The 25,330-nt window shown below is 32.2% G+C and overlaps 1 protein-coding gene across 2 annotated transcripts in view; it reads right to left on the bottom strand.

Moving 5' to 3' along the window:
* HOMER1 (homer scaffold protein 1) overlaps positions 1–25,330 on the bottom strand; it is a 156,449-nt gene that overhangs the window by 45,705 nt on the left and 85,414 nt on the right. For both annotated transcript variants that reach the window (XM_031966081.1, XM_023495794.2), the window contains one exon: positions 25,122–25,261. In XM_031966081.1, coding sequence (XP_031821941.1) covers positions 25,122–25,261 — 140 coding nt within the window. The remainder of the gene's footprint in view (positions 1–25,121; positions 25,262–25,330) is intronic.

Genomic DNA, 25,330 nt, shown 5'->3' with positions numbered 1-25,330 from the left:
CATAAAAGTCTTTCTGAGATGCCTTAGTGATAGGGAAGTGACTGTGTTCTTAAAGGTTATGCTAGGGGACCATAGGTTCTGGCAAGTGCTATCACTTGAAAGACTTGCTTTAAGACATATGGTCCTCTAAAGACTCTCCTGGCTATGTTCAGGTAAAGACTCATTATGAGAAGATTGGCCATCAAGTGATATTGTTGTTCTTGGTTTTTGTTTTCCTATTCACTGCTTTTCTACCCATTTATTAAAGAATGGATGTGTTGTGGTACATGAAATGGAAAGAGTATCCACTAAATAGAAAATTACATTGATATCTACACACTTGTAATACTCTTTCTTGATTTTCTTTATATTTCTAATGAATTATTTCATTTACATAAAATTGTGGAAGTTGAATCATGGCCTTAGAATGGGTCCTATTTGGTCCTAAACAGTATGCTATTAAAGCCAAAGCATTCCATAAAAAATTAATAACCAACTCCTTCACCTCCCATGACTATTTTTTATGGTCTTTGCTTCCTAAGTGCCTAGTCTAGTGCTTAACATTTAGCACATATTTAGGATTACTGATTGTTTGATATTGACGTATAAAAATTGTTTTTTTTCCTTCAACACCAATGACTATATCTATATATACACCAAGAGATTGTGAATTCATGCATATCATGGAATGGTTTCCCCTGCATTATAGTAACTTAACTGCAAAATGTAGGGCACTCAATTATAGTTATTATCATTTATATTACAGATAACAAACTAAAACTCTAAAAGAAACCATCCTTTAAATATGCACCTTGAGATAGTGGAAATGCTCATCTTACTTGCGATTTACTAAAATATTCATGACTTGTGAAAATAACTTGACAAATAATTTGAAAGTCTTTCATCTCAAGAGTGTGAAGAACAGTCTGTTGTTCTTTCAGGTATATTTTTATAAAATTGGAAAAAACTAATTTAAAAAGGAATAAGATTTTATTCTAGAGTCCACCTTGCTTTAAACTTACTTGTTATAGCACCAACACTGCAAAATTATATACCTGGTAGAATCTTTTATAGATATTAGCCAACCAAGAAGCATTTGCTGAGCACTTATGTGCCTAGCACTGTGATAGATGATGATATATTTATTGTTTATAATTCAATATTCTATTCCTATTGGTACCCCCCCAAACCTCCCCTTATGTTACTATTTAGTGCTTCAAATATATTTGTAGATATGTTTTGTCAACTGATTTAAGTCTCCTGCAATTTATTTTCTTAGGAAATAAAAAAACTAAAAAAAATTCTTTTAGTATTGATTGTCTTTACATAAGAAAAGATTTACCTTCCTACATGATTAGACAAAGGATGAAATTTTGTGCAATTACAGCAGACATTCTTAACCTTTCTTCTGTCACAGATCAACCTTCCAATCCCCAACTCCTAGCAGTCTGGCAAGGCCTATGAACCCCTTCTCAAAATAATGTTATTATAAAAAATTCACAACTGAAGTGAAATAATGAAGTTCAATCAGGGCTTAGTGTAAAAAAGGATGTAATTTTTTTGCCATTCAAGTTCAAGGACCCCCTGGAATCTATTCATAAACTTTTTGGGGGATGGTATCTTGCATCACAGGCTAAAAACCCTTGAACTAAAGGATTTAAGTAAATTTAGCTGAATTTAACTACATTAGCCAATCAGGTATAAGCTCATATAAAGCTAACATTGTGTTTTTAGACTTTTAATGGGAATGCGTAATACCTATATTACCTCCTTTTGAAAGTTATTGGGAAGGAGGTTTTGTTGATCTTAAGAGCACTTATAAATCATTTTTACAAGGATGTGAAATAGCTCCTGCCTAAAGGAGCATCTTGCCTATGAATATTTTCAGTACAAAGATAAAAATAATAGCACATTAGATAAGTATTTCTTCAATCTAGGAACCTCTCTTCAGCTTTGGTTCCCATGGCTAGTCAGCCAGTCTCATCTTCCTCCTTTATAAACAATCTCTCATCTCTTTTCCTTTTTATTGATCTCCACCAGCAGAGGATACTATACAAGATACTTGCAATGAGAACTCCTAGCTCCTCTCCTGGTCTCCATTCCCTGTGCAAACCCATCTTTAACTTAGCCTCCAGAATTTCTTCCTAAAACATGTTCATCATTCTTCTCTGTATGATCACTCATAGCTCTCCACAGACAACAAAAGTCAGTCTAGATACATCAGTCCAGCATCCAAGAACCTCTATTTCCTGACTGCCTCCCTGGCTCTTTGCTCTTATCACTCTATTTCCCATGTGAAATGTCAGTTTTCTACCTTTCTCTCACAGTTCTTAACCATCCTTCAAAGCTTGCTTATATTCCATCTTCAGAACCCCTGAGCCCATAGTGACTGATTCCTTCACTGACTTTTTCAGCACTTCTTTTCTACTTATACTGTTATGTCTAGTTAATTTTAACTACTGATTATATTTATTAACTATATATTGTAATATTTAACTATATATTATATCATATTAACTATATGTTGTGCTATTTCTATATTAGTGTTTAACTATATATTATTTTTACTGAACAGTATTCTACTTCTACATCATTCTATTCAACTACATATTATACTATATTAACTATATATTATGCTATTTCTGTTATACTATGTTGCTACATACCATATTAACTATATATTATGTTATTTCCACATGATACTATTTAATTATATATTATACTACATTGTATATATTATGTTACTTCTATATTATACTATATTGACTATACACTAAAGTACTTATTTTGTACTTAGATTGTTATATATAGTTAATTTTTCAATGAGATAAATCTTCTGAGGATAAAGTATTAATATGAACAACATTTTAAAAAGCTTTTATATTTATAATATGCTATTATATCTCTAAAATTTTCTACTTATGGGATACAAAGAAGCACTTATTCTATGATCCTCACTTTCATTATCTGGAAAATAAAATAATGCTTGTACTTTATTTACCTCACTACCTAAAAGTACTATTTAAACATCAGATGAAATGGAACAAGGAGATTAACCTGAATGGAGAGAGTTGTGGGTGCTTGGAAACTTTAGCAAACAAGGCTGAATAAACAAAACGGGACCAGATCATGAATGGACTTTGAAGCTGGGTAATAGAGTTTGATATTACTTTCATTTAAATATTCATTTCCTCTATTCACTGAACTTTTTTTCTCTCCATATGTAAAATATAAAATTTAAAGGTCACAGGCCAAAGAAGAAAAAAAAAACCCACAAAGAACAAATCATTCAAAAAATGTAAGTGGCCAATTTTCAGTATATTTTTACTTCCATATCAGTTTTTTTGATTGAAATAGTTATTTCAGAAGATTCATGACAACATTTGTGGTCCTCTATACTTCTTTTAAAGTAGACAATCTAGATTAGGAGTTCCTCTACTTGTTTTGTTGACACTCTCTTTTGGAGTCTGGTGAAGCCTAGGGGACCCTTCTCAGAATAATGTTTTTAAATACATAAAATAAAATATAAAAATGAAAAGTGATTACATTGAAATGTATCAAAATATTTTAAAAGCAAGTTTACAGATTCAAGCTAAGACTTTCTGCTCTAGATAAAACCCAGAAAAATATCTAGTTATGTTATTTCTTTACTAACACTTCAAGGAAATCTAATTATTATACTCCATCTTGGCATGGAGGTATCCCTGGCTTCTAGACAGCTTTGCTAGATCACACCAATCCGGAAAGATCTACAGGCCTGTTAATGGACTGAATATCTGCTATCTGCTACCAGTTAAGATAGATTTGAAAAAGTTCAGCACCACAGATGAATTTTTCAGTCGCAGAAATTCTTGAATCCGTAGAGGGAAACTGCCCATCCTAATAAAATCATATTTTTGAAACATTAACCCTTGTAAAGTACTGTTGATGATCATGATAGAAACAATTTCTCCCCCCCCCCTTTTAAAAAATCTATTCCTCCTGTCTCCCCTAAGAAACCTGTGCACTAAAGAACATGAAGCATGTCTTAAGAAAAAAAATGTAATTTCCAGAGGTATAAGGAAAACCAAGAAGTTAAGAGACAGAGGAAGAAACAAAGCTTTCTGCAGTAGCATTACTCCTAAGTACAAGCATTGACTTTTGAATACTATAAGAAATGTTCAACATAAAACATTGCAGCTCCTTTACATAGACAACCCTTTTAATTATTAGCGCAATTGTTAGGCTATTTTTGAACTGACTGTCTATTTGATAGCTATACCTCTCAAATGATGTTGGAAATTTTTAGTTTATACAATCCTAGACCAATTTTTATGAAGGATTTTTTCTCTGGCCTGGGTTCTGAGGAATTTCTCATTAAGACATTCTGAGGTAGTAGGCCCTCAAAAGTACCAACAGGTCTTTTTGAGAAACAGTCCCTTTTATAATGTTAAAATCTGGGTACTCTCATAACAAATTCTCTTGCCAATAGTTTCCAGGGTCCCTTCTAGCTCTACCTCTGTGATCCTATGATCTTTCCTGCCATATAAGAACAAATAGCAAAACTGACTCTAAATTAAATAGGATCAAAATCTTTAAAGAGTCGGAGAAATACTCTGATTTGCATTCTTAAAAAGAGTAGTAAATATAATTAAAGACAGGGTATTATCTTTAAGAAAAATTCACTGTATTAAATTTTCAAAATTCAAGGCAAAATGGCATAATTGGGGGAGGCTGTGTGTGTGTGTGTATGTGTGTGCGTGTGTATGTGTGTGTGTATGTGTGTGAAAGGAAGAGGGAGGAAGGAAGGGAAAGGGAGAAAGAGAGAGAAGGAAAGGGTAGAAAGAGAAGAAGAGGAGGGAAAGAAACAGAGAAAGGAAAAGAGACAAGGAGAAGGGGAGGGAGGTAAGGAGAGACAGACAAAAAAAGAGGAGAGAGACAGACAGACAGACACACTTTCTCCTTTTTGTTGTTGTTTGCTTGTTTTTATTTTTCCTTGTGCTTTTTTCTCTTTTGATCAGATTTTTTTTTTTGGGGGGGGTGTAGCTTGATGAATAGGGAAATATGCTTAAAAGAATTGCACATGTTTAACCTATCTGTCTTGGGTGGGAGGAAGGGTGAAGAGAGGGAGAAAAATCTGGAACACAAGGTTTTGCAAAAGTGAATGTCGAACACTTTTTGCATGTATTTGGAAAAATAAAATATTATTAAAATTAAAAAACTAGAAATTGCTGAAGACCTTTCCTTACTTAGGAGTTCCCAAACAGAGAAATCATAAATCCAGTCTTTATGCCTACATCTACAATAATCATGCTTTCTAAAATACAGTTTGCCATTACAGTGAATAACTGTAGCCATGCATGTAAAATAGTTCAGAAAAGAGCATGAGTAGACATTGGACATTATATAGGTGAGTACATACACAAATATATATGTATACATACATATACAAACATACACACAGACACACATACACTCACTCATACATTGGTAGTACTGATTTGAATATGAGTTATACAGGTGTGGTCTAATCCTAATGTATCCATTGTTGTCATATGATGAATTTTAGCCAGCAGTTTATTTCATACTTAAAATGCCATCACATTACACTATGACAAACTCACTTGCCTTATCATATTTGGGGCATAGTCACAGTTACTGAGATGGCAAGGAAAAAAGCCCCACAGATAGGACATTATTACTAACAAATTACAGATACTTTTATCCCTTTTGTACTTACAACCATTTTATGAAAAAGCTAAAGAAATTATTATTTTTGTTTTACAGATGAAAAATCAGAAGCACAGACAGGATGATTTGCTTAAGGTCACAGAGTTAACTGTATCATCAGCCTGCCCATCAATGTGTCTTTGCACTGACTGGCTGTGCCCCATGGCCAGAATGTTCTCCCTTCTAACATTTACCTCACAGAATTCCTTACTTCCTTACTTCCAAGCAGGGGTCTTTCACCTTTTTGTAGCACTGACCATTCCCCCACCTCTTAGGAAATCTGGTGAAGCCCATGGATTCCTTCTCACCATAATATTTTAAAATAATTGAGGAAATGCAAAACTCCAATTAGATATTAGAATTTTAATGAGGTGAGAATAAATAATTTTTCAGCTCCAAGTTCACAAATTCCCTACAATCTATTTGTGAACCCCAAGTTGAACCCCTGCTTTAAATTCATCTCAAGTATTACAGTAAAAAAAAAAAAAAAAAAGCATTTTCCCCTCCAATTGCTAGTGTTCTCCTTCCCTAAAATACCTTGCATTCTACTCTATGTCTTCCTCTCTCCCTTTTCCCTCTTTGTCTCTCCCACTTCTGTATGGCTGTATATGTACTCATACACACCCACATACGTGTATACACACATAATGTTGTCTCTTCCAACAGATCATAAACTCCTCAAGGACAGGAAGAAGGAATATATTTAATAAATATATAATTAATAATAATAATAAAAATAGTATATGTTTAATAAATGCCTCCTGATCCTGAAACAGTTCAGGTTTTCTAGAACAAATTCATTTTTCCATTATACAATGTTTATGTGAATTGATCTGAAAATAATATCAAGTCACAGATGGGAAAGCAACTAGTTCAAATCATCATTTACCTTACTTGAAGGTTTTTAAAAATCAATCCTATCTGGACAGGAGAACCTAACAGTGCCTGACACAAAGAAGATGCTCAATGAATGTTTGTTGACTGATGGATAAAGTGCTGGCCTTAGAATCAGGAAGAGCTGGATTCAAATCTCACTTCTGACATTAGCTATATGATCACCAGCAAGTCATTTAATCTTTCTGGCAATTTTCTCTGACTAGAAGTAATATAGGGGTTGTTTTTTATAGCAAAGGATGATGTTGCTGTGTAGCTACAGCCTTAGGTAAAGTCTTACATTAAATAGGCTGCCATGTATATTTTGTCCCTCAATCATTATGATGTCAATCACAAAACAGGACTAAGAAGTTTGAAATGATACTACCAAATAAGGAGAATACCAAGAAGTAATATTTTTGTTCCACTCTCACTGCCATGAAATGGGAAAAAAAAAGCAAGAAATTTGTCCCTTTTATGTTTGATATTTCCTTTGTGTGAGTTAGTCTAGTACAGATTTATCAAACTGTGAGAGTTTGGCTCAGGTGAGGCATCAGAAAGCACTAATTAAAGTGCTAAATGACTGTTGTTACTTTCCTTTTAACTTGGTGATTTTAGGAATCTGGCTGAGAAGAAAACATTCAGACATAATATTGCACCACTTCATTCTAACTGCCTGAATATGATATGTATTAAGACAGTAGAGTTAATGTAAAAAAATGTTGATGAAAAAAATTGATTAAGAATCCTTTGGATTAAAATGACTATAGAACTGAGACACTTTAATCATGATAATGTTCTAAAGTGAAGCATCAATTAATCAATTTTCTTCTGAAGAATTAGTTATGGTTTTAGAATACTGGAACTTATTCCTAAAAGACTTACAATGATCACCAAATTGTCTTCTAAATTTTATATGCTGGACATAGAAAAATTTCAATAATTTATCCTATTAGCACTAAATCAATTTCAGCATGTTATTATATCTTGACATTTCACACCACTGCCTGAGGATGAAAAATGGTGGATTAAAAATTGAGGCCACAAGGCCATTAGCAGGATTTCAACATGTCTGAGGCCAAATTCAACTTTCTTCCTAGACCCATCTCTATTCTTTACTTATCTATTTCTGTCAAGGGAATCATTATTCTTACAGTTACCCAGTGATCAGAACCAAGGAGTCACCCTTTGATTCTTCATTCTCTCTCATCCAAGTATTTGCCAAGTCTTATGTATCCTATTTCTATAACATTCCTAATATAAACGATTCCATTTTCTTCACTCATATCACTATCATCCTTTTAGCCCTTTATTGCCTTTCATCTGGACTAGATTGAAAGTCTTACATTTGTTCTCCTCATACTATTTTCTTCTTCTCCATCCTCGACATAGGTGACAAATGTGCATTCTTAGATTATGGGTCTGAATACACTGTTCTTCCTACTCAAGAAGCTTCATCAGCTTCTTAGTGCTTCTAGGATAAAATACAACTCTCTCTATTTGACATTTGAAGTCCTTCACAATCTGGATTCAGCTTATTCTTCCTTTGTATGCTTTGCATTAAAGCCAGACTGATCTATCTGCCATTCTTCATATAAGACATTTCATCATCTGATCAAGTGTGAATGATTTAACTCTTCTCACCTATACAAAGAACCAAGACAATTGCAAAGGACTCATGATGAAAAATACAACTGGCCTCCAGAGAAAGAAGCAATGGAGTCTGAATGCCAGTTGAAGCATACTTTTTTCCCCTTTATTTTTTTCATGTTTTTTTTTTTTCTTTTGGTCTGTTTCTTCTTTTACAACATGACTAATATGGAAATGTTTTACATGATTGCACGAAGATAACCTCTGTCAAATTGCTTACTGTCTCAGGGAGCAGAGAGCTAAGGGAGAGAATTTGGAATGTATTTTAAATGAATTGTTAAAATTTGTTTTTAACATGTAAGTGGAAAAAATAAAGTACTATTTTAAAAAAAGGCATTCTATCTTCCTTCCTCAATGGTAGGCTATGTCCCATTCTTATATTTACTGCTTAGAACTCCTATAATCCCTTCAGCTCAGGTGCCAGAACATCTATTCTTGATTCCCCCAATAATTACTTCCACTTTTTTACTGGTAATGCCTCTGTGTGTGTGTGTGTGTGTTGTATAAAACAGCTCCATTATTATTGTGTATCTCTTTACTTCTCTGTGAACATGCTATATTTCCTCTCCCTTCAATAGATTGTAAGCTCCTAGTATATATCACAGTAAATTCAGTAGAGTATTTTATGGCAATATGCATATTTTTATGTTCTCTAACCTTTAGCATGCTCCTCCATCTCAGTTTTATTGCCTCTCTATGCAAATGACTCAAATCTTTCTTCTCTTTTGATCTTTTTAACTACCTGCTGAATATCTCACCAAACCTGACATCTTTTAAACTAAACCCCAAAGCTTGTCCATCCTCCCAGTTTCTTCATTTCTATTAACAATACCACCATTCTCCAAGACATCTGGATTCCCTGTCCATCATTATAATATCATTACTGATATTCTTTTGATTCTGCCTTGGCCATCTCTATCCCATCTATCACCACCTGTCCATTAGTTCAAGCCTTTGTCATCTCTAGCCAGTACTACTATAATCACCTGTTATTTCTTCTCTACTCTCTCCCTTTTCCAAGTTGCCAGAATTATAGAATTACTTTATAATATTTTTGACTCAAGAATTCTCAACAATGTCCACTGAAAAATAAATTTTTACCTTGTGTCCCCAAATTCTCCACAATGTAGCCCTAATCTATCTCTTTAGCCCTCTCACACAATTCCCCTTCATGTATTCTACATTCAAAAGAAATTGGATTATCCAACTTCCCTTATTATTGTTCCATCCTATTTAATTTCTTTGTCTTTACTGGTATTTTGCCCCATGCTCAGATTGGTTCCACCTACTTTTTCCTTCAAGGTATGGGCTTTTAGCACCTTTTTATGTATCACGGATCCCAGTGGCTATCTGGTAATGTTGGAGGATCCTTTATCAGAATGTTCTTACATTCATTAAAAAAAAAAAAAAAAAAAAAACCCACAAAGGATTACAAAGGAAGTCAATTATATTGAGATACAGGTATTAAAATACACATGAACACATTTTTAAATTTCATGGACCTTAAGTTAAAACCCTGTTTTAAGGCCCTATTTTATATTATAGCTTCTTTGAATTCTCCTGACATCTTCCCAACTCTCTGTTCCTCTCAATTATGCTCTCAACTGAAAGTATTCATTCCATCAATTCCCTTTTGCAAATTTCCCATAGTATTTGTCATCACAGCTAAAGTGCTGGGTCTGGAATGAGGAAGACCTGAGTTCAAATCTAGCCTTGGACATTTTCTAGCTGTATGATCCTCTGGACAAATCATGGAACCTCTATTTGCCTTAGTTTCCTTACCTCTAAAAGGGGAAGGGTGATAACAGTGTTTATCTCTTATAAAATACTTAGCACAGTGCCTGGGATAGTTTTGCTGTTGTTTAGTTTATTAGTCATGTCTGACTCTTTATGACACCATTTGGAGTTTTCTTAGCAAAGATGTTAGAATGATTTAGCATTTCCCTTCTCTAGCTCATTTTATAGATGAGGAAACTGAGACAAACGGGATTAAGTAACTTGCCTAGGGTGACACAGCTAGTAAGTATCTGAGGCCAGATTTGAATTCAGGTCCTCTTGACTATAGGAATGGCACTCCATTTATTGTGCCATCTATCTGTCCATCTGGTACATAGTATGTGCTCGTTGTTTTTAGTAAATATGTTCAGTACATTATTATGATGTTTTTATTCTATAAAGCTATTAGGTACAGAAGAAGTGATGGCCTGCATAGATAGAGGAAACTTCTTCTTGCAGGAATTCCCTAAATTGATGAAATCATGGTCTACTCACTATCTTTATGCTTATTTCAGAAATTTTAGAGATAAATTAGAGATAGTTGATTACTTTTTCTATTTAATATCTGTCATTTTATATAGCACATTGTAGCAGCAACAGTTTAATGATTCAAAACAACTGAACTGCTTCCTCTAGTTAGTATCACAAGTGACTTATCCAAATTCCCTTCTGAATATGGAGGCTTGGTGATCATCCAGTCCACCTTCTTCATTATACAGATGCAGTTGTTGATAAGGATCTATCCTGGTTTTAAAGGTTTCTAGTATCCAAACATCTTTCTTGAACTGTTTAAATGCCATAACAGTTCATTCTTTTGTAATTGTCTTAAACTTCTCATAAGGTTCATCAGAAAAAGAAAAGGCGTCCTAATGCTACTCCCAATTTATATATTAATAGACATAAAAGACAAATACCTATTAAAACCACTCTAGTGTCTTTGCCAAGAAAATCCCAAATGGTGTCAGATATTATTAAAAAAATCTATTTAAAATTTACTATACAAAATTCCATCTCTTGTTTTTATACATATAGAGAGACACCAGACCCCGACAGGTATACACATACTCTAACAACAAACAAATTGTTAAGTATAATGGGCCTTTTAATGTTAGCCACTTCATAAAAACATACTCTTTTCCATTGAATTAAATAGTACAAATGATTTAGTGCCTAGATAAGTCATTATTTGTTAATTTTTATGGAAAAATAAAATGTGATATTTATCCAACTCTTTGTATATACTTTTGGGATACTATTTAAAGTTTAGAAAAAAATCAATATTCAAAATTAAACTCATCATTTTTAATAAATCTTATGTTTAAACTACTTAGCACCCAAAGCACTTAAATAATTTAAAAGCTCTGAAAATAGTTTTGTTAACTCTTTGAATTTTTTAATTTTTGCATTTACTTTAATATAACCAAATATCGGCTAGTGCCCCCTTTCCTTTTGTTTTATAATAAATCATAGTTTACTGGCCTCAACATTCAGTTATGCAACCCCACAATTTAAGAAGATTTGTTACAGAGGATAGTGACTGAACTGCATCTGAAATGAAAAGGGGGATTCTATGAGGCAGAGGTTAAGGAAGGAGAGTTTACTGTAGTGCCCCCTTTCCAAACAGCCTTTTACTTAACCACTTTTTTGTATTCTCTTCATATGTATCTTGTATGCAATTAACTACATTATCTCTTCCATTAAAATGTAAACTCAATTTACTATAGGGATTATTTTATTCTTTCTATTCATATTCATTTATTACAGTATTTCTATTATGTAAGTGATCTTATCAATTATCTTGTTTTTCATGGATATAAAAATAAAAATCTGGAAGTGATAACCTAGTTATATAATTCCTCTGTTTCTTTCTTAGGCAATTAGGATTAAGTGACTTGCCCATGGTCACACAACTAGGAAGTATTACATGTCTAAGGTAGAATTGAACTCAGATCCTCCTAACTCTTGGGCTAGTGGTCTATCCACTCCACCATCTAGCTGCCCTTATATAGTAAACAGAAAAGAGAAGGAAAATGAGGAAGAGAAAATATAGCACAGTAGACCTTGAAATTCCTCCTTTACATTTGAAAATTAAGATAAACTGAGAGACAGTGACCTGAGCATGACCAATTTATTAGTTAGCTAGCAGTAAACAATACTAAACAGCATCCCTCAATAACGAAAAACGCCAAGGTAGAGTTCCCCAGCCCTCATATAGTTTTGGGTAGGTAGGGAAGACAATATGATTGATTATAGGACAGATAGCAACATGGGTATGGGGATAATAGGATTGATTATTTTAATGAAAGCAGGCTAGTGCCCACGCCTGTTCAATAACTACAGAATGTTATTTTATAGGACCTCTCAGAATTTTGCTGACCTTATTAAAGATCTGAGTTAGCAGACACTCTAGTGCCTAGAAAAGTTTATTAGGAACATAAGACCTTTGTTAACTGTGCAACAGTCAAAGATGGACCTTTTGGATGACAAGAAGTAATTTTAAGTTAACTCAAAGGAAAAGCTGACTCAATTATAAAATCAATACAGCATAAAATCAGTTAAACTCATATAGTAGAAATGAAAGTTAACATTAAGTTGGATTTTTCTACTCTTCAGGTCAATTTATCATGTATCTTTGAGATAAATCTATCATTGACAAAAATAAACACATATTTGTTCTAATGGCAAAAATAAAACTGAGGACAAATGGATGTCTATTAACTATGTGATAGCTAAACAAATCATGGTGTATAAATGTAAAAGAACATTATGATACTATATGTCATAATGAATGAGGGATTCAGAGAAATCTGTAAAGTCTTGTTCATATTGATGAAGAACAAACAGAACTAAAAGTACTTACTAAAAGTAAGTAAAATTGTAAAAGAAAACACTGAACAAAAACCAGAATTCTGATGAGTACAGTAATTGTGATGCCAGAAGACTTATATGAGGGGAAAAAACCAAAACCTCTTTCAATAAAAAAGTAAATGATAGATGTAGAAATGTGGAATAAGGCATATATTATTATTCATAGTCTCTGAGTCAATTTGTAGTACTTAATAATACTCTACTGAAAACTGAGAGTTTCATTGGAATGAGTTATTAGGAAGTATCACGATATAAAAATATCTGAATAGATACACTAATTTTTTTTTTAAAATGATGCATACATTGCTTAAAGGCAGGAAGACTGGGTACTCTTTAAAAAATAACTAAAGAAGCGCTTCTTCTGTAGCTCTCATTTCTCAAGTTATAATCAAAGTTACCTGAGGTATAATCAACATTATTTATAATAAAAATACAAAATGGGTATCAACTTAATCAGGGCAGTATTCTTTCCCCTTCCTTGTGCTCTATTTTTCTCCTTGGAGACAAACTATAATCCCACCCAGGAACAAGCTTGTAATAAGATGATAAATGAGTGGTTAAGGATAATGGGATGTTGCATGTACATCAAATAATTTTCGCTTGAACTTTAATATTTATGATGTACCATATTTTGATTTATGTTCTAAAGTGGAAGAGACATTAATGAGGTGGTTTGATCTTTGTAATCAGAATCAAGAGGCTTGGATTCAAACATTGTCTCAGATACTTACAATCTACTAGAATTTCATGTGTAAAATGAAGAAAATATTTGAATTATGTACCTCACATGATTATTGAGAAGTTATTTGTGAACCTAAAAGCACCACCTACTTATCGTTTTTATTAGCAGGAAAATGTAGAGCAATACACAATAACTTCTTTAAAATTTGTTTATAAATATCGCTTTTAATCATGTCCTATATTTAATTTGTAATTGATGATGAACCTAAGTTGCTTGTAATAACTTTGATTTTTATGTGCAAAAGAAATTATCCCATACCATAGAGCAATCATGTCAAAATAGTCAAGGTCTTGCCTACAGAATTATATATTCTATAATTTTTCAAATTATCTAAAAGCACTAATTTCCTTTCATAATCTTTGCTTTATAAATATTTTCCTTTTTAAAAAAGATTTATTTATTATTTTTAAAATTGGTCTTAAATATTTCACATTTTGACCATATTGGACAAAATATTTATTCTGTCCATGTTTTCTACCATTTAAAGAAAATATCACTGCAAAAATACTACCGAGACTTCAACTCCTAAGCACAACTTTCTGACATCCACAAATTCTTATCCTACCTTGCTAAGTTTTACATATTTTACAAAAATATTTGAAACATTTTTTCATATTTTTCCTTTTTGTGAGAGTCTAAATTTTTATTCTCTCCCCCCTATTAATATCTACAATTTGGGATAAAAGGTCCTTTTATTATCCTAATTAAGGGCATAAATAGTTCACTCCTGACTAAATAAATGGGGACACACACTCACTGTAGTTTTTCCTTTCTTTAATTCACAGCTGCATACAGCTTTTGAATGGAAAAAAAAATGAAAAACGTCAATCCAACATTTCAGAAATGAAAAAATTTTATGTAAGGGGTTTTATTAATAGATAAATCATACACATTTTCATTAAATGTTATTAGATATAACTGAGAAAATTGTAAAGAAGATTCCTGCTAAATTATAAAAACAAAAATAGTGTGATGCTACAATAGGATTTCAAATTTGGTTATGGTAGGAACTGTTTGAATACATAGAGGCAAACATTTGTAAACTCTTAAGTCTTTCTTCAGCACACTTTAAAATTAGCCTCACAACACCCCTGTGAGGTAGGGGATTATTGATCATTTTAATTTTACAGGGGAAAGAAGTTAACACACGAGGATCTTTTTACATGGGGAAAAACAGTTGTACTGCTAATAATCTTAAAATTACTATTGTTGCAAAGCCCATATATCCATAAAATTCTAATGAAGGTTGCCAAAAGGGTTGTACTCAATAAATAAAATATATTTGTATTTGAGATATTTTCCTGTGCCCCTCCCTTATATAAACACTCCTTATTCAGTGTAAATTGGAGCCTTGTGTAAATTTGTTTAAGCAGTGGTATTTCCTAAAGCCACAAAGGAAGTGATAGATTCTTATTGTATGCAAAATACTTTAAATAGAAAACAGAACAGTGATCATCTAAACAATTTGGGATTTATGCAAGAAGTCATGCAGTTAGCCATATTCTTTGAAAATGCTTCTTAACTCTTCTTTGAATTATGGACTGTGATGCCTCTGGCCTTTCAAGTTTTCATTCTTAATTACTTCTTTTAATGCATGGGCAGCTTGCATCTTGCACAGGGATTTTAAATTCGTCTTCATCAGAGGAGAGCAGCATCTTCATAAGCCGAAAACTAGAATTTAGACATTCTGGATGACATCTGGTAAATCCCATGATCAGATTATGGTAAATTTACCAAGAGGTCATTCTAGATCACTGGCAACAGAGCCAAATCAATTGTAGAAAATTCTCTTTTGAATTTAAAAAGGGCTCATCAATGGACATAAGATACAAGGAGTTCTTATAACTTGTCTTGAAAAAAATGAAGAGTAGCTTGTTCAGATAGAAGATAATTCTTTACTAGAAGAATTAGCATCAGGGATCAGAAGGAAATAAATATAGGAACTTAAATGATGTGTAATTATTTGGGTAGAGAGAAGAAGAAAGACGACACAAAGAATTTCTGATAATATTTGATGTATTATGTAGGAAAGTAGATTGCCAGATTCTAAAAGAAAAAGTTAAAGGAACTCAGTTTATAGGAGGTAGATTATGGTCATGGATAGAATGCTAGACTTGGAGACTGAAAAACCTATCATAGTGCCAGTAACAACCTTTCTGAGCCTTGTTTTTCTAGGGATAATAGTCCTTACCTCATAAGGTTATAAAATACCAAATGTAAAGTATCTTGTAAATTTTAAAACTGTATGGAGATGTCAGGGATTATTACTACAGAAACATAACACTCTCTGACTCAATAAGCATCCATTCTAATCAGATATACTTAAATATAATTTTGTTCATTTTCAATCTCCCAAAGAAGTGGTGCACATAAAATTGCTAAATTGCAATAGTTTACCTAGATATAAAAGAAACATTTTTTGCCACCTGATGAATACCAAATATCGTGTGTGTGTGTGTGTGTGTATGTAGACCAAAAAATTGTATTTTCCACTATATAAGCTGGAATCTGATATATGAAATCAACTAACCTTTGAACAATTCACTATACACTGGTAATTTCATATTAAAGTTGATTTGTGGTTGAATTGGATGAATTAAATTTATTTTGAAAGATTAAAGTAACTTTAGAAGCATCAGATGTGTAATTTATATTACAAAATCCTATCAAATAAAATATTATTTTAAAGAATAAATTTATTAAGTTGCATTTTCTTTCTCAGAGGCAATAATGACAAACTGCAGCTTAATGGATCTCTAGTCTCCAGAAGCAACGTTGCCTCTGAAAAGTCTGATTCTCAAGATGGTGAATGATGTTTCTTTGTCTTGTGAGGTGAAATCTCATTAACCATTTTAAAAATGTGTAAGTTTCTAGTTCTAAAGAATCTCAAGATTTACTGAATTTTTTTGGTTTGCAAGTCCACATTAATTTAAATGTGACCTATAAAATTAAAGCAGCTAATAAATTTGTGCATCAGATCTCATGAAGTATAGATTATTTCTAAGGTTTTCTGTAAAACAAAATTATCTAGATGATGATTATAACAATAATAATCATATTTATAAAGCACCTATTATGTGCCAGGCATTGTACTAAGGGCTTTACAAATACTATCTAATATGATTCTCAAAACAACCCTTCAAGATAGGTGTTAAAGGATAATTTCAACCTAAATTTCATTTGATTTTAATCTTAATAATTCTGCCTAAAGTGATTTTTGGCAGAAATGAGTGCACATGATTTTTTCATTGCATGTACAGGCAGACTATTTAAAATTTTATTAGAAACTCTTAGGTGAAAGGCAAACATGCAAGTACATGAAAAGCCAATTTCACCCCTCAAGAAACAATTAACTGAAAATTTTGTCTTAGGGCAAAACAAATTCGGTGGCAAATTTTTAATTAAAAATTATATATCCTTACTTATCACTTTAAAAGATTTCATTACTATTCTGTAATATAGATAAAACAGAAAACGTTTAGTTGGTGTTTCTTATAGTAAGAATAGTTAAAGACCAATTAACTCACTTGAGAGGAACTTGAAGTAAAATTCATAATTTACATTTGTAAATTAGTAATGTGTAAATTTAGTAGTGTGTAAATTTAGTAATATCAAAATAATCTTTTAGAATTCATAAGTCTTCCGAACACACACACACACACACACACACACACACACACACACACACACACACATCTCCTTTCTTTTCTTTCTCTCCTTGTGGCCACTGACTTATTTATTCACATAAGAGTCTTTTCAAATTAGTTACATAGATCAGATATGGAAAGAAAGAACAATGTCTTGCTTTGTGACAGTCAATGAAGTCCAATTTAAGTCATTTCTTCCCAATTAAAAAAAAAAATCACAACAGGGAATTGGCAGTTTAATAAACAAATTTTTAGTCCAAGAATCTTCCCTTTGGAAGACATTGCCAAGTATTTCCCCAAGGGGGAAAAACAAAAAGCGAACATAAGGAAAGCATATGCCTATATCTGGGAAGTAACAAATTTCTATAACTATCTCTAAAGAGAAATGACAAAATAAGCTCAGTTCCTGTGCAGGACAGTTCGTGAGAAAGCCATCTACTAAGGTAACAGAATGATCCTAGTTTATAGATTATCCTAGGATTCTATTAGAAGATTTCTGTGGATACTTTTTTTCCTTTTTACTTCTTTTAATTAATTTTTCTTTTTAATTTAATTCTGTACCAATTGGCCCTTTTAACTTCTAAAGTAGAACATGTTTATTTTATAACCGAGTCAAATACACTTGAACATCCATGTTAGTCAGAAGGCAAAGCCATGGCAGAATTATAATTTAAATGTGAGAGATTAATGAACTATATTTCCCCAGAATATTAATTACTCTTTAGGATCTATTGTAGAATCCTAGAAAACAATATCATTTTCTTTTGAATTTCAGAGATGTCTTCTAGTTTGCCATTTAGAATCTTTTTCCATTCTACCTTGAAAAACCCAGAGTTGGACTCATTTGTTGTGTTAGGCTTTTTTCATTGTCACATTTTAGTCAGAAATTAGGTTCAAAGGCATTCAAATGCTAGCATTGAAGTTTGAGGATAAGTTTTTGATGTTTGCTTTGAAGTGCAACTCAATTGCCACCTTCTACAAGAAGCTAATGGTGATCCCTGAGATGCTAGCGACTTCCTCCAACCTAGGAAATTACTTTGTATATAATTTGCATTTAATTTTCTATACACATTTCCACTCAATGGAATGTAATTTCCTCATGAGAAGGGACTTTCATTTTTGCCTCCCCAACTCCTAGCATACAGCAGGCATTCCATAGATCTTTTTTAGATATATGATGAAGCAATTTTTCTAATGGTTAGCTAGCTTTTAATTATTGGTTTAGCTCAAAGAATCTTTGTGTCTTTTAAGCTAATTATGTATATGAATATATGTGTGTAAATAATTATGTGCATGAATATATATTATACACATCTATCCTCTCATCACTCTGAACTAGAAATAATCAAACATTTGATACTAATTAGAAAAAGGCAATTAACAGGCATGTATTAGTTACCTCTTAAGGTAAATTAACTTTTAAAAAGATAATAGCCAAAACTAAATTTGATGTTTGAGGCAACAAAGTATAAGGAAATATGAATTAAAATTGGAGTCCGAAGCCCTTTTTCAAATCTTGACTCAATAATTTCCTGTGTGATCTTGGTCAAGTCACTTTGCAAAACCCTATCAGGGATCTTGGCTTCCTCATTTTCAAAATGACTGAGTTGAACAAGATGACTTTTAAGGTCTCTTCATGATGATAATCTACGATCTTATGATCATAGGAAGAATCTCTGGAGTTAGACTACCTTTTATAATGCCTCAAAGGAACTAACTGATCATTACTACTATATGATATGGAAATAATTCTTCTTTACTTCCATTCACAAGCACAAAAATTACCTACTGTGGTTAAATGAAAAATGTATCATTTTGGATTTTTTAAAAAAGTCAATAAAAGTGAATATAGAGACAATATATGTTTGTGAATAAAAAACACTGTAAAGTCTTGAATTCAATTTCCTGAACTATATCACTAGTATAAAAATGTTGGCATTTTTAGATCTATAACTTAAAAAAAAAAACGCAACTATATGTGCATACTATTTGTTCTATGAACTATTTATCTCACTCCCTGAATATTGGCAAAGATGACTCCCCCCCCAAAAAGGAAATTGTGTTAGAAGAAGTGCACACATACTTTTTTGTGGAGCTGTAATTTTGTTTAGCTATCATAGATGATTATTTGGATAGTAATTTGGAATCACTTAAGAATGGGTTATCCATTTCCCCTGACCCAGTGATTTCAATTCTGGGATATATCCCAGCAAAATCAGATAAAAGGCAAGGTTCAAGATACAGCAAACACTCTTCAGTCAGTGCTTATCTTTTGGGGTGTGGCTAAAAAGCTTAGGACATCTGAATGTAATGGGATTGTTATGTGCAATAGGATGATGAAATGGCAAATTCAGATAAACAGGTTTTACATAAACAGATGAAGAGCAAAGTAAGCAAAATCAAAAGAATAATATAAGCAAAAAATGAAAACTTAAAGGAAATTGAACTGTAAGAAAATGGCAAACCAATAATGCAATAACAAAATGGATAATAATGACAGCTCTCTCTTCACAGCAGAGGAGTTTTTATGGAAGAAAGCTCCATACAAATGTCAGATACAATTGCTGAATCAGGAATTTTTGTTTTTCTTTGTTTATATAAAAATTTATTAAATCAGAGTGTGTGTGTGTGTGTGTGTGTGTAGTAGTAGTAGTAGTAGTAGTTTGCATTCTTATAACTAATATTAAAAATGTTTTAAAGAGCCTAATAAAATATTTTAAAAATTAAATGAAAATACATATTATATCACAAGAGGACCAAGAAGAAGATATATTGATAGATAAATTTTATGCCTCAAGCATTAAATAGAAATAATGAAGTACATACACTTCTGATAATGGACCAGTCATGTTATCTTCCTTTGAGAACTGACAAAATTATTTTCTCCTTAGGATAATGAATATTTTGTTGTGTTGTTATTTGGTCACATTCAACTCTACATGACCCCAATTTGGGGTTTTCCTGGCAAAGATCCTAGGGTGATTTGCCATTTCTTTCTCCAGCTCATTTTACAAATGAGGAAACGGAGGCATATACGGTTAAGTAACTTGTCCAGAGACTGGTAAAAGTCCGAGGTCAGATTTGAACTCAGAAGATAAAGCTTCTGAAGATTTCTTTCTGGCTTAGTACTCCATGCATTATGGTGTTACCCAGCTACCCCACTGGATATTTTATTAGGTATTAATACTTTATCACTCAAAGCCTCTTATAACTCTAAAAAATTAATCTAAATAGGAATGAAATAAGTTTTTAAGATTAAATGTTTCATTGGAAAACTGAAACAAGATTAAGGTCGTTTTATTCCCCTTTTAGTCTTTCTGATTCTTAATTTAGTTTTGATTAAAAAAAACTTCCCATCAATCTATAAGCTCCCAAAGGCCAGAGATTTTAACTGACTTTGTATAGCCCTACAAAGAACACTTAGTAAATGCTTCTCTGTGGATGGTGATAGATGTGGGCTAAGTTCAGAACTATCACAGCTGATGACCATGATCTTTCAGCTGTTGCCGTAATTTGAGACACTCTAATTCAATAGTTGGTGGAGGTGTTTGGTAGAAAATGGTAATTAAAAAAAAACCTCATTTATAATTCTTTGTCATTCTTTATTATGAATTCTATAGCTTTGGTTATAAATAATCTATAATTAAATCTTAATAACAAAAACTTCTTAATGAAATGTCACAGTTCACATACTGCTAGTTTATTCATTTCTTTGCAATATGAGTATCATGGAAAAGGATGTGTCGAGTGTTGTAATATTTCAGTTCAGAAAGCGTCTCCCATTTACTACTAAAAAATAAGGAAATGGGTGTTTATAATTGTAAGAAAGAGTTAAAAAAAAAATACAGTTTCACATTAACCATTCCTCCACTCTTTGCTTAAGTTAGAACAGGATTATATTTAATAATAATTTTATGTAATCAAGTGTATAGTATTCACAACAAAATTTTTATTTTATTTAAAATTCCCAAATGGAAATTAAATAAAGAACTGTCACAAAAACATATAAATGGAATAATCCAGTTGTAAAGGAACTAGATCTTTCAAAGTCCAATAAATATGAAGTTCACAAACCTCCTAAAAATTAACTAGAGTTGTGAGTGAAACAAAACCCATCCTATTTCAAAGCTGTGAGTAAAATTGTTGCATAGGACTAGAAAGGGAAGTTTCCATATACATCCTTAACTAAAACTATAGGAAAGTTATTATTTTGCTTTACAGAACAGAACATATACATGCGGTACCAACAAAATGCATAAAATTGAACAGCACCATCTGAATGCATACTGTCTACATCTTGAGAGTTAAAGATAAGCAGTGGTTAAAAGAATTTGTTCCACAAAGGAAATTAATAAAATTCTTATTAAAACTATAAATACAAAAATAGTTTCCTGAATAGTTAATATATACTATTAAGTCAGTTCCAAGTCTAGAAATGCTATATGATAGCAGCTTTTAAGATATAATACTGCATATCTGAGAATCATAAAATTGCACTGAGCAAATTAAGTGGAAGTAATGACATTACATGTTAATGCACAAAACAATGAAAGATAACAACTAGGTTTACCACAAATTTTTATAACAACTTCCACGGTGTCAAAAAATAACTTCAAACCTAAAAATCCTCCTCTGTTTGGAAATCTTTCAAAATAGGTTTTCCCAATAGCTTCAGAACATGCTCACAGATAGAGAAAAAGATACTAAAAATTAGGACATAGCTCCTTAGCTCAAGGATTGCTTAGCTTACTCAGCTAGTAAAATCAAAATTTCCTTGTGGATAATACTTGTGAGATGAACAATTGCTCAAATGACAGAGCTACAAACTAACATCCCTGTTCCTATGAAAGGATTAGAATCTTACTGGAGAGTCTAAGTAAAAAATTAGGTAAGATTCTCTTTGGTGACTGAGCCAAACTATGTCAGCTTAAACTTTCAAATTAAAAGTTATTTTAAAAAAGAAGAAATTTAGATGAAATGGAATTCCATGAACAATTGCTTCGATTGCCAGGGCCATGCCCCTCCTCAAAAGGTAGGGTATTGCCTCCTCTTTCACTTTACCTGTTGTATACACTGTCATCTTGTCTGTATTACTGGTTAGTAACCTTCACAGAGAAATGGGCCAGAATTGAGAAAGGGACTGGACTTCAAATTTCATTGATGTAGGACAACTCTCAGATGAAGAAACTGCCTGTACTAACAGGTCAGCAACTTCTCTGCAATTTATATGGTATTAGAAATTTGCCTGGAAGGCTTACAAGTTGAGTGAATTGCTTGAGCTTACCCAGTGTGCTATCATATATGAGTTAGGATAGAGAAAAGAAGCAAAATTCAAACCAGTTAGCATTATTTTTTTAAAAATCGGAATCAATTGTCAAAGTAACAAAAGAAAGAAGTTAGTTATTTTATACTAATAAGGTAGGGTTTTTGGTTTGTTTTTTGCCTTTGAGATTTTTTTCTAGTCTTAAATCCAGCACTAACTGTATAACCTCAAACCTCAGTTTCCTCACTTTTAAAGTAAGACTTTGGAATCCATTTCTAAGGTCTACTGTAGCTCTATCCTATTTTATGAATATAATACTAGCTGACAGAAATGAAATATCTATACAAAAAATATGGTCAATCCATTTTTCTAGACTTTAAAGTAAAAGAAGAAATCTTTCTTTTTGGTACAGGTATTTTTCTTTTGTCTTGTATCAAAACAAAATCAAAGATAATGTCTTATAAAAGATATAGTTAGAAAGATCGTAAAAAGTGAATTTTTAAACTATTTGTGCTACACATTTAAGTAGCATAGTCAAATGTGGCCCCTTACTATTAAAGACTACCTGAAGTGAGAGGCTTCACATCTGGCATGCTAAAATAAAGCATGGCAATAAGACACTGAATTAAAAAAAAATTTTTTCAGGGAAAACAAATATCAAAGTTTCATTCTAGCCTTTCTATATCTGTAAACTGACATGCAAATTATAAGCTATTTCCATTTCGGTTGGACATTCAGAATCAAACATGGCACTAATATACACAATGTTAGGATTGAAACAATTAATTGGCTCCTGTGAGCAGGATAATACATCCGTGGCTAAATTGCAGTTGCTTCTAGTTGAGGCAGTGCTATGTTAAAGAAATGGTGACCACATACTAGTGAGACACCTTGGCATATAAAATGACACTAGAAGAAGACCAATTCTAGCCGGCAACATCAAAAATGGAACAGATATAGAACACTAATAATGTTCCCAAAACTAGAGGTACCTGGAAATAAGTTAAGTGCCAGGTAGAAATTTGCAATTACTAACTAAATTTCTAGCTTTTGAATGCTACGTGTTACTTTACACAGCTCATTAAAATGCCAGTCAAAGCAAGCTATTTCTTAACTATGTTTAGGACAGCTGAGTCAGTCATCCTGTGGGCAAGACTGGCAAGAACTTTTAAGAATCAGACTCAAGAGGATGTGGGATTTTCTTCTCCCAATCATCCCAATAAATGTCTTTTATCAGAAAGAAAAAAAAAAAAAAAACTCATCCCACTCAAATACTGTCTTCCTCTTTTGTTCATTTGCATTGAATATTCGACAAGTTTAACATAAAGTAAAAGAGAAGCTTTTTTTTCATGCAACACTTTTTCTGACAAAAAAGTTGTTTACTAAGAACAGTTAAAAAAATATAAAAATACACAACCACTCAATTGTTTTTGCACTAAGAAAATTTCTTAGCATTCTGAATAATAAAATGTAATATCAGTTCCCCTCCCCCCCCAAACTTTATAGTCATTCTATTTCTTAAAAAAAAAGATTTCTTTACCCAAGACATATGATTGTGATTAAAAAGTGCAAGACTTCCCTTATTCTGGTCCTGGTTAAGACTGAACTACATAGAGGCTCAGCAAGACAATGAGGCTAGTCCTATGTTGTTCTAATTCCAATGTAATCAAACTAAACTTTAGAAAATGTAATTTGTAAAAAGTTTTCATTCATTTCATTTTCATGTCTAGCCTGTTCCACAGCATGCAAACCAAAGTGTTAATACTATAGCTAAGAATTCAATTTTAATGTCCTCAAAAGGACTAATGAACAACAAAGCAAAACATTTTCATACCATTCTATGAATTTTAAATATGATTACTTCTTTTAAGGTTTTAGGGAGAGAAGTGCTTTCTTAGAACTGAGATAATCTAAGTGTCTACTTCATATTAACTTCACAGAAGTTTTGTAACTCTCCTAAAACTATCTACCACATATGGTCAATTATAGGTTTGGTACAAAAGTAAAAATTGATCTGATTTTTTTTTTTTTTAACAAGGCCTTCAATTCTCTTAAAAAGTTATTTTAATATTATTTCTTGTTAAAAGAATCTCTAGAATAAAATAGAAAAAAATTCACTATATGAGTTTTCAAACCTCAATTAGTTTCCCTCCCCTCACCCCACCCCCGAAACCCCTTTTGAAAACAATGCTATAAATCCTCATTAATTGAGTTAAATCTGGAAAGACCAGATAATTATCATTTTGTTTTTTAGGAAAGATAGTTATATCTCTTATACACATAGAGCAAAACCTGAACAAGGCTAATCAAAGAAAAGCCTTTTGGGCACCATGTTAAAAAACTAAGAATCACATCATATCTCTGTTTCACTGAGATTTGCTTTTCTGCATAGATAGTTCAAAAGTAAACTTTAATTCAATCCAGCTGAATGACTGCAAACTCCAAATTAGTGAGCTTTTTCATTTGTAGTTAATAGAAATTGTACTCTGAAAAAAATAAAGGAGACCCAACATGGAATTTTCATTCAGTGTTATTATACCTTATCAAACGTATGCAAAGTAAAAGCACACCATACATTTGTTATTTAATCATGATGCTTGAATTGAATCTGTACCTATGTGAAAATGGCAATGCATTCTGGGTTGGTTCAGCCCTTGGTTCTGAGTTTTGTGTCACTTCATGAGTTCTTTCATCATCTGTCCCATTAATACTTTCTGGTGTTAAAGGAGACTGAAGATCCCCTCCTGCTGATTCCTTTAAAAAGAAAAATTGAACTTTAGTTAAACATCATGTCATATTAAGAGTCTGATGTATGTTCATTTA

The sequence above is a fragment of the Sarcophilus harrisii genome, chromosome 1 (genome assembly GCF_902635505.1).
Source record: "Sarcophilus harrisii chromosome 1, mSarHar1.11, whole genome shotgun sequence".
NCBI classification, from domain to species: Eukaryota; Metazoa; Chordata; class Mammalia; order Dasyuromorphia; family Dasyuridae; genus Sarcophilus; species Sarcophilus harrisii.
Note: the sequence above shows the minus strand (reverse complement) of the source record. Positions and strands in the feature narration are given on the sequence as shown.